Below are 11,349 nucleotides of genomic sequence, written 5' to 3' on the forward strand. Positions count from 1 at the left end.
CCTTCTGCTTTCTCTTTCTGTTTTTTTTCATTCTACAACTTTCATCCATCACACATTTTTGTCTGTCCAATCGTCTTTGCAGGAGGATGGAAAGTAGTGGTCAACCTGAGTATCAGGACTGAATAAGCATTGCAGAATCTCATTTCAACACGTTAGGGTATTACAGTGTACTATCTGGGGATTTTAAGGTACAAAAAGGTACAGCTTTAGTTTGCTATATACTGTATATATATGGGCTATTTCTATTTGCATTAGAGATAACTTTAAACTGCAAGGCGAGCAACAAATCGTGAGGATGCATTTGGCCAGTGCTCTGAACAGTACAACCTTTGTAATACATAAATAATGTAAACTCACCTCCAGAAAACTAGTGGTTCACAGCTACAAAAATGGAGTTTAAAGCTGCTGGAGTTATTGGTTATACCATACAAGAATTGGAGGCAATTAAACCGCAATTCGGCTGGAAGATTAAGGCTAATTTTGAATGGGAAGTTTCAACCTTCGCTGATATTTACGGGAAAATAGAGCTGCAGATGACTGACCATGATCATGATCATGTAGAGTGATCAGACAATCATGATGTTTTACTGTTTGCTTTTTCATTTGTATTTATTTAAAATCATTTCATTTATTGGTATCACGTCTGAACAGCAGCTGTAGTTCATTTTCTAAGTGAAAATCAAGTGAACGTTTTGAATCAGGCAGAAGTGAAGTTGTTAAAATAGCGACTAAAAGAGGAAATGTTCAACAGAACCTACAACAGATCAATAAACTTCAGAACAAAGCAAAGACAAATAATAGTATAATTCAGCAAATTGAAACGAAAAAGTGTTGAGATCCTGTACAGCCTGATGCATCATGTGTTATGTCAGACATTGACAAATTATTTTCATCTTGCTTGGGCCTGTCCCCGGCAAAAGAAAGAGAAATACTGCAAGAAACTCTGATGCAGAATTTATCTTAATGTGTCAAAATACCAAACTGAAGCTGAAGTTGGGTGTGTTAACCTGCCAACATCAACACACCCTGATATCATTTACAAAAACATAAAGGAGCAGAAAGATAAGGATGACCTCTGAAAAATCTGCGAACTATTCCGGACTACCAGCACTCATTCCTTTCCTCCCTGCATCCATCATCCCTCCTTTATTCTGGTTTAGATGTGTCATCAGCTCTAGCCCTTTTGCCTCTTTCTCTCCTTTCACTCCAAGCTGAATCACTCCTATTAAGGTCAGATTTGTCTCTCTTTCTCTCCACCTCTTTTTCTCCCCCTCTTTGCTCATTTTCCTGCCCAGTACACATAATGAATGACTGAAAAATGTGCACTGTGTGTCAGCGTTTGAGTGTTTGTGTGAGAGGACACAATTTCAGAGGCAACGTATAACTCTGAATGAGAGGGGACAGACAGGGAAAACAGAAACATGAAGGCCGATGAGTAGATGGTGACAGAAATAGAGGTCACTGAAGAAGACAGAGGAGTGTGGGGAGGAATGAATGACTGCAACTGTTGACCCTCAAAATGACAGTCAAAGAGCTAAAGAGGACAAAAAGATTTACATCAAGAAATAGAAAGAGGGGCACTATGAAAAGATGTGACTAAAACATGTGGTTAACTGAGTCATTGTGGAAAATGCAGCAACAGAGAAAGAAAAGAAAGAGGAAAATTGCCTACGCAGAAATACATCACTTTTTGAAGCCTTAATGATGATGATGACATACAACAAAAATCTGAGAATTAAAAAAAGGTCAGAAGGCGGAGAGGGGCCAGAAGACACATGAAGTTACATGAAGCAAAATATTTTAATATTATTATTGAATCTAATGGCTGGTTGTAAAACAGATGCTAGTCCTGCTGATCCCACTGTGAATCAACACCTATGTGTGAACCTGTGGTTCTTTGCAGCTTTCAGCACCTTTCAGCTAACTGTTTAAGGCCCCATCCACACTACTCCGTTTTAGTTTACAAACTGAGAATTAAAAGGAATACGATCTCCGTCCACACCAGCGTTTTAGCTGCGTTTTGGAGTTGATCTCCGTCTACATTAAAACGACTGAAAAGTGGGCATGCGCGTGCCGGTGTAAACATGAAGCAGATGGTCTATTCTGTAGTTACAGAAGATTTGGTGTAAGAATAAATAAATACAGACTTAGCATCAGACCAGTTTTTTTTGTTGTTGCATGCACCAATAACGAGCTGGGACTGTTACTGAATGTAACACAGGAGTGTGTATAATACGATATCAAAAACACGGTCAGCAGCATCGTGTTTGTGCTTTGCAAGACCCAATCAGAGAGCCGAGCGTGAGCGACTGCGTCATCGTTTCTAAAGTCCTCTATTTTGGCCCGTCTTCACTAAAACGCACTCCGGAGTTTTGAAACGCAAAAAGGGGTCGGCAGCATTTCCAAATTTCTTCATTTTCGTCGTTTTAGTCTGGACGGGAGGTGCAAACGTAGCAAAAGGTCTCCGTTTTAATTTGAAAACGCAGCAGTCTGGATGGGGCCGAATTTTGCTGCTCTAAAAACAACACAATGCTGATATATATAAAACTGTGTGCACACGAGATTACACAGGCTAACTACAATATGCGACTGGTGAAGAAATTCAAAGATTTATCAACTGTAAACAACATTTTTAAAGTAACCCGGCAAGACCTAAAAGACTTAGCAAATACTGACAGAAACACAACTTCAATGGGATGTTCATGTTTCTCTGTTTCTGCTGGATGTGTAAGCAAATAACTGTTTGCTAACACTTTAGCGATAATAACTTAAGCTAAATACTCATTGCTGTCTGTTTGTTTAGGGGGCTTTCCACCCTTTTGGTCCAAAATAATGCTGATTGATAAAATACAGTTCCGCTAATTACAGGTTGCACACTCTTCAGGGGTAAAAAAGATTAAATGAAGAGTATAGTGTTATATTGATGTGAAATGAAGTATTGATGAGAAACTAGAAAGTGAGAAATTAGTAACTGAATATAGCTACTGTGTCTAGGTTTAATAATAGCTAAGATTGTACTTTAGACGCACAGACTGACAAAGAAGACTTTAGGAAGGATAAAGGGTGACACAAATGAATAGAAGATGTTTGATGTCCATCATATCTATCATTTTCCCCTCTTTTTATTTATTTCCACCATTACTGTGTCAGTAATCCACAACAGAAGAGTCTTTGTGGCTGGAGAGAATAAGATAGAGATGAACAGAGAGAGAGGGAGAGAAGGGGAAGATGGGGAGGGTGATTACGATGTGAGGGTGTGAAGGAAATATGGCAAATAAGAGATAATATCTTTAAAAGTCTCACATACTTGAGCTTTCTGCTCAACTAGATGTTTTACAGCAGGCGCACACACACAGACAAAGTGTCACACCTGAAGAGTGTGTAAAAGAAAACAAAACACTGGAAATGTCTGTTCAGAGCCAAACCACAGACAAAAACACACACTCACACACAGGCAGAGTGTGGTTCCCATGCTCGTCCCTCGTAAATAGCAGAATTGGCAGAGAATACATAGATTATAATCAGCCCACACACACACACACACACACACACACACAAAGAAGTGATCTCAGACTATTTCTGCTCACCTGTAAGCAGGTGGAGAGGATACCACATGATGTTACAGTTGTTTTATAAGCCTTTGTGTTCGAGGGTCATTTCCTGGTGTTGACTTAAATTATGCTGTATTGCATCACTGTGTTTATGTTGTAAGACTGTGACACAGTATATTGTATATTTGCATATTTCTCGGTTCCCTATGTCACCCAGCAATCCAAGATGGGCGATTTCTCTTTGAACTGCCTCTTAAAATGTTTTTTCCTTTTGTCTTCGGTGTTAAGGAATTCCCGAGTTATTCCTTATCTTTTTTTAATGTCTATCTCAAATTGCCCAATTTTAATTCAGTTTTTGGCATATCCTAAGACTGTCTCCAAATTGAAATTTTAAAGTCTTGACAGCAAAAAACTACACGAAATACGATTTTTGCTAATTGGATCCAAGCCACCACTGGAGGTGGTTTGAAATGTGATTTCCATCTGAATGTGGCTGCTCAAACTGGATTTTAAGTGTTTGACACGCAATGACAACGTCAAATCCAGAGTGACGGCAGAGTGACAGCTGCCAAGCAAAATCCATGCTGCGTGCTGACAGAGCAGGCGAGAAGATGGAGCTCCACTTGTCATCATGTTTCCACAGACATACCCCACTACAGTTGAAAATTGTCGGCCTACAGTTTGACACTAATTGTTGCCTATTTTCGCTGTAACTAACTAATTTGGGATGGCCATTTGAAGGCAGCAACACTACATGAGCTTGACTAACCTGGCTAATCGAGCTAAGCATGCTACAGCTGATAAACCACAACTGGTGCTTTGGGTAAAACTCGCAACCTACAATTTCTGCTACACCCGTGCAAGTAGTAGACAATATTTGATACAAATGAGAATGTATGTAATATAAAGCTTCACTTGACTGAATATATTTCTAGATTTAAATTGCTTTTAACATGTTTGATGTGAGCTCAGCTTTACAACCAAAAAGCACGTCATAAATTGTCAGGATTTTTTAAATATAAACCTCCGCCCTGCAACTTGGAGCCAGCTGGCAAAGTAACTGACGTTCAAACCACATCAATAGCAGGAAGCATTCAACTGGGAGCAGTTGGCACCACGCTCGCTCTTACGCACGGCAAACAATGGAGCTACCTCAACACTGCATGTGAGTCTGTGTGTATCCGTGTATGTGTGTTTTTATTGTTTGTCCTGTAGGAAAACCTGACAACACACCAGGAAATTAAGGGCACGTGACAGTGAGAAACATTTGAAGGATTTTGTGTTGCCATGTTTGATTTAATTCACAGTTGTGGGGTTTGGTCCACTTTGAAGGCTGATTAAACAGTCAGTTAACCCAAATTTAAAGAAGATAAACACATTTTCTCATTTACCTCTAGTAGCATCTTGACGTGCAGATAGTTTTGGTTTAATTTCTTCAGGTTATAACATACAATGGAGGTGAGGAATTTTAAAATAATTTTATTGATGGAAAAATGATATTCAACAGCCACTTGTATTTCTAGAAACAATGTCCACAATATTCTAGATAATTCACAGACTTTTAGTTTTCTTTAAAACTATTTCTTTAGCAAAAAGTGGTTTAAATAATGAGGGTGGTGAAGCCGCAGTGGATAAGACACACTTTTGGTGTGAGATACCTGGGTTCAATTCCCACTGTGACACATCCACAAATGTGTCCCTGAGTAAGACACTTAACCTCTAGTAGCTGCAGAGGAGTGCATTCTGACATATATAGCAATTGTAAGTAGCTTTGGATAAAAGTGTCACATAAATAAATAAATGTAATGTAAATGTTGCATGACGTGCAGAAATGCAATTATTAGTTATTAAATTATTCACTGATTTACCAATGGTCATTAATTAAATTGTAAATATTTTGATAATCAGTTCATTATTTCAGTTATTTCTCAAGCACAAAAGCCATCTTCTGGTTACAGATTCTAAAATGTGATGGTTTGCTGTTTTTCAGCCAACTTGGTGGAACAAAACAAGCTAATTGAAGGCATCATCCTGGGCTCTAAGAAACTGTTCATGACATTCATTTCATAGACTAAACAATGAATCAATGAGTAATCAATTAGTTAGTTGTAGTCCTTATGAGATATTGCTGCTGAATGTTTAAAAGGCTTTAAGTGCCCAAAAAAAAGTCCACCTCCATTTGACTTGGGTGGCAGCAGAGATCTATAATTGGAAATAAAACCTAAAAGAAACAGATAGAAAATCACAGAAACTGCAGGTCTAATGCAGCTCTGCAGACTTTGACAAGTGTAATGACAAGGAGACACCTTTTTTACCCTAGGAGGGAGGCCTATGGAAAAGAGAAGACCTCACCTGAAGAACATTTACACACATACACACACACACACCTAAACACACACATTCCCAACTGAGGGATAATAACAGGCTGCAGAAAAAAGACAAACATCCCCTTTTCCCCTGTCATCTCCTCCTCCTTCTCTTTCCCTTACCCTCCTTCCTCTTCTTCACCTCCTTCCTCTCCTCCTCCTCCCTTCCTGGGAGTTTTGTTTCACCTTGCCTTCATACTGGATTTCTCCCTCCCTTTATGTCATCTATTATTGGTCTCCATGTTTGTTCCATTTCCAACCCCTCCTCCTCTTCATCTCCTCCATACCCACCTCCCCTTTACCTGTAATTACAGAATCATTCCACGATCACACACCTGAGGAATGAAACTGAACACAAACACACATCTGTGTACAGAGTGAAAACACACAACAACGTTACACTGTGCTTAGGATACACAACCCATAAGACAGCGGTAAATTGTGTTGACTTGGTATGACCTCATCGGATGATTCATATTCTTGCTACAGTTCATCAGGTAGCTGTCATTCCTCTTCCATCTTGTTCCCTCCCCCTTCTCTGCCTTCCCCAGTGTGCAGATGTAACAGGGACAGAAAAGGAGCCAGGCACGTACAGATAGATACAGATATATCAACTATATATGGAAAAATAATGAGGTGAGAGGGGTTTCAACATGTTTTAGTGCATTTCAAACTGAGACAAGTGAAATAAGCTTTTCCTAAATTTAGAGAATTTCCTTTCTGAGATTTCTGCTGCCACCCCACTACGACGGGACTGAGAGGATGTTTGCTTTTGCTGTGTTGAAAAATGACATTTGAAAAACACATGTCACAGCATGTCTTTCCAGAAACAGTGAGTTTAATATCCTTATCCTAAAACACTTTTACTTTTTTCTGAAGCACGCTCATAAGAATGTTCTGAGTTGGAATTAAACACGGACACGAAACAGAAGAAGTTTAAGATGGAAGTGACTTAGGCAGTGGAGGAGAAAGAGTAGAAAGTGGATGAAAAGGAAAAACATTGCAGGGTGGGCTCTCACTTTTGAAGAAATACCTTGAGAAAAGGAGGAAGGAGAATAAGGAGCAGAGGTAAGGAGGGAGACGATAACGGTGAAGAGGAATAAGAGCAGGATATAGCAGAAGAAGGAAGACAGGAAGGTAGTGGAGATTGAAATGGTCTATATTGGGCTGCATGTTATCTCTAAAAGATAGGCAGAATGGGTGGTACAGATATAGAAAGACAGGAGGAGGAGGAGAAGAAGAGGGAAGGAAGAGGGGTGTGATGCTGCTAATTTAAAAGTCTCAGCAAACAGACGTTAGAAAGAAAAGGAAAGAGAAGAAGAACGAATTGGAGGACAGGGAGAATGGAGATTACAGGAGAATAGAGAGTATCACAACACACACAGCCAGATGTAAAAATATGTGTAAAGGTTATAACATTGTTTGGAAATACTGAGAGAAACAAACACTGCAGAGAAACTCTCCTTCAGATTCCAGTGAAATGTGTTTAATAAACTGAGTGTTGGGTGGGTGCAGTCTGTGCTTGGTACACCTACTGCAGTAACACTGCCACAGATATACTGATACCGAGTGACTGTACAGTGTATTTACTGCCAGCTGAATTCCACATAATTTAATCTGTTGTTTTTTTCTCTCTTCGAAATGTTCACAGAGCACGTACATTTTTTCAAAAGTTGCTTCACCTTCTGAACTTGCATTCACCCGACAATACCTCAGATAACGTACAAGTTAAGTAAGTGCCTTGCTAAAGGGCATCTCAGCAGTCTTAAAATCAATATACTGTTTCATATTAACTGACCGAAAATACATAAAATTGTTTCTGTGCAAAATGACTATAAAACTATCAGTTACACTCATTCTATCATGGCGAGCCTCCGACTCTGGCCTCAGCTTTTATAAAAGTGTTTCCGTGTATTTAAGGACCCAGACTTAAATTTAGAAGGGAAAAAAGAGAGCACTGGTATCAGCTTGGTACTCTGTATCGGCAGATACCCCAAGTTGAGGTATCTGAACTCTTATTAAGAGGAAAGCAGCTGCATCCATGCATCCATATTTATGGGCCCAGCTTTTTACATATAGACGTTATTATGTTTATGTCACCAAACTGTCTCCCTATATTTAGCAGCATATAAATTTTGATTGCTTGCAGAGAGTTTGATGAGAACAACAATATCATTCTGACGTCTGTAAGCAAAATAAAAAGCTAACTAACTTAGCTTAGCACAAACATCAGAAACAGCTAGCTTGGCTCTGTCCACCTGTCAGCACCGCTAAAGCTCACTGATTAACATGTTGTTTATCTGCGTAAACTGGCTGTATATCACTGGCTGCTTTATATTTAGCATACAGACAGATGTGATCAACCTTCTCATCTGTCTCTGCTTCTATTGTGTTTTCCTGCTGAGAAACAGATAAAAGCAGTACGTGACTTTTTTGGTATAGCTGCACCCAGCAGAGAGAGAGAGAGAGAGAGAGAGAGAGAATTGAATTGAGAGAGAGGAGTTGGGGTAATTTAACAAGCCTTCCCCTCGGCGGGTTGAGACAGGTTAACTTACATTCCAATCTCTCCCTCCTCTTTCATTCAGGCAGAGGTAGGGGGGTTAGGTGTGTGTGTGTGTGTGTGTGTGTGGTGGGGTCTTCAACACACTCTCTGAGCCTTGTTACTGACACACACACATACACACACAAACACACTTGTAAATCCTGGCCTTAGCCCACCTACATTCTTTCAAGACAAAACTGCATCCTGGTAACTACAGACCCTCCCCCTCCTCTCCCTCTCTCTGTTGCCCTCCTTGAAGCCGTCGTTTGTGCCACCACAAATTTTCATCATGCCATGCAATTTTAAACATTATTAACACATAAAGCATCCTTCTGCAACATTGGTCGTTTGCTTTTAAAATCAGACTACACTGTGCTACAATGAAGATTTTGCACTCATTCACACACTGAATATGCAGGTCAAGTGTACCAAAACCATATATACATAAAAATATTCTTCACAAGAAAACTTATGCAAGAAGACGAGTTGGTGTTTTTGCTTAAAAGGTGCTCTCCTACACTTTAGTTTTGCACTTTTATAAAGTTGAGGCACTCACAAGAGACAGATTTTTAAAAAAGAATGGTGAAAGTCGAAGCAGCAGAGGCCAAAATATCCCAACTTTTAGTTCCTAGTATGGGTCAAGTTCCAAAAATGCTGGATTGTACAATACCCTTTCCCAATTGATTGACAATTCATTCCAAATGTATACACATCTATCTTCTTTTACAGGCCAAAGCTGAAAATATATATATATTTTTGGCTCTTTAAAAATAAATTATTTAAGGTACAAACATTTATTTAAGGCACGCCTCTGGAGCAACTAGGGGTTAAGTGTCTTGCTCACTGACACATTGATGCCTCACAGTGGATTCAAACCCAGGTCTCTGACACCCAAGGTATGTGTCTTCTCCACTGCGGCATCACCACAAAGCAGGATGTTTTTAGAAGGTGAGACTGACATTAGAAATGCATGTCTGGCTAGTTCAAATTTTTCCCACAATCATTACACAAAATTTCAATTAATGACAGCCAACAACAAATATGAGCCAATATAACAGCAAATGTTTACATCGATCACTGAGTATACTGTATTATAATGGCACGTTGGAAAAAGATCTCATCCAAAATGATTGTGAGAGCAAACTGCTGGGCTCTGATAGCGTTCAGAAACCTTTCGTTCATTCTTTTATTATTGTCACGAGATAAACAGGCTTATAAAAGGCTTTTAGAAGCTAAACACACACACACACTCAGTTACAGTCACAGCTCCCTGATTCTCTATTGAGACATTCAACACAGAGAAAGAGAGGAAGGGCAGAAAGTAAAGAGTGAGTAGAAAAGGGACGATAGATGGAAGCGGGAAGGGAAACTGAAAGCCATGACAGAAAACACACAGTGAACGTCTCTGCACTGATGAATGAGGAGAGCACTCGAGCAGGAGAGCCTGGCACAAAAGAGTCGCATTCAGAAACATAAAGGTTGTTCAAGAGCGACGTTCAAAAACACAGAAAGGTTAACTTGGAGCACAAGGTGGACTGAGTGAAGCTTTTGAAGCTGTAGTGCATGAGGGCCGGAGTCTCTCCCTGTTTTGCAAAACTTTCCTAATATGTTATACACCTATATGTGAGAGTGTGTCATTCTGACAAACCAAGTCTCCTGCCAAGAACAACATCTCTAAATACAGTATGTTCAAGTGGAAGCATTAACGGTTAGATTTTTTATTTGGGTCACTGAGTTTCGGGAGGCTGATTATCCTTAATGTTAGCTGCTTAACCAGTTACTCAGATAGACTTCACATTTATTATCAGTGAGGGCAACAGTTTATCACTGTAAGGTAGAAAATAAACAGTTCAGCCTAACAAGGCAACATTTTCAGACCTTGTGGCTCAAAATTGTGACAATCTCACAGGACAGGACTTCTCAACCACAAACCACTTTTTTAAATTAAAATTTTAGTTTAGCTAGCTTACAGGCTATAGCCTCAACTGTCCACACATTAGATATCCTCCCTTTACCACCTTTCAAATTGCCATCCAAAACAGAAAGTCCAAAGAATCCAATTTTGAAATACAAAAGTCAACGGGAATATATATATCTAAATTTATAGGACGTCTACAAACCATGGTCAACAATGACGTTCCACAATAATCTGAAAACCTCGACCCTCCAGAAAAGGTGACAACCATAAATGCACAGACAGTCAGAGAAAGTCCATCTGCGTGTGTTGAGTCGTACCTGTCCGAGGTCCAGGGTGACGTTCACCTGGTTGAACTCTGTGCTGCGGGACAGAGGCGGGCTCTGCCACCAGCGCTCCGTCCCGTCGATGGCGTTGGTGATGGGATGGGCGCGATCGCTGTCGCTTTGGCTACAGATGTCACAGTACTGGCCGGGAAGACACAGATGTACAAGTGTTTTTATCTTTAGTTGAGCATTTGAGGATTCAAAAGGCGGCAGGAGTGTGAAACTTTACGATGTACATTGAAAAGCCATTCTTGAGGACATGAGGAAAACGCTCTTCCAAAGAACAGCCTTCTCATGAAACGATACCAAAGAAGCTTCCTCTGAGTTTGAAATATTTTCACATCAGACTGTGTGATGCACTGTTCTCGCTGTTAATCTTGTGTGTTTTAACAATCAACTGGCATACCATGTGTCCTTGACTGGCTATATCTGTCTAAAATATCAATCAGTCCAACATGCCTGCATTTTGGGTCTTCGAATTATGCTTTAATGATTACATATATTTTATCACACATAAGCTTCCAGTACCAAATGACCAGGTCGTTCCACTGAGTAGCTTCAACAGGAGAGCTAATCAATGAACCACCGGCTATAGTCTTGGTGGAATGAAACCTTGAGGTCTTTCTCAATATATTTAAATGTCAATTAA

The 11,349-nt window shown here is 39.8% G+C and overlaps 1 protein-coding gene across 1 annotated transcript in view; it reads right to left on the minus strand.

The window, feature by feature from the left end:
• lama5 (laminin, alpha 5) overlaps positions 1–11,165 on the minus strand; it is a 128,350-nt gene extending 117,185 nt beyond the window's left edge. The window contains exons 1-2 of the mRNA XM_038721782.1: positions 11,160–11,165; positions 10,695–10,841 (exon numbers count right to left, since the gene is read on the minus strand). Of these exons, the coding sequence (XP_038577710.1) occupies positions 10,695–10,841; positions 11,160–11,165 (153 nt within the window). The remainder of the gene's footprint in view (positions 1–10,694; positions 10,842–11,159) is intronic.
• Positions 11,166–11,349: the final 184 nt, after the last annotated feature.

Source organism: Micropterus salmoides, unplaced genomic scaffold, assembly GCF_014851395.1.
Source record: "Micropterus salmoides isolate LMB-PRFRI ecotype aquatic unplaced genomic scaffold, ASM1485139v1 Ms_hic_scaffold_16, whole genome shotgun sequence".
NCBI classification, from domain to species: Eukaryota; Metazoa; Chordata; class Actinopteri; order Centrarchiformes; family Centrarchidae; genus Micropterus; species Micropterus salmoides.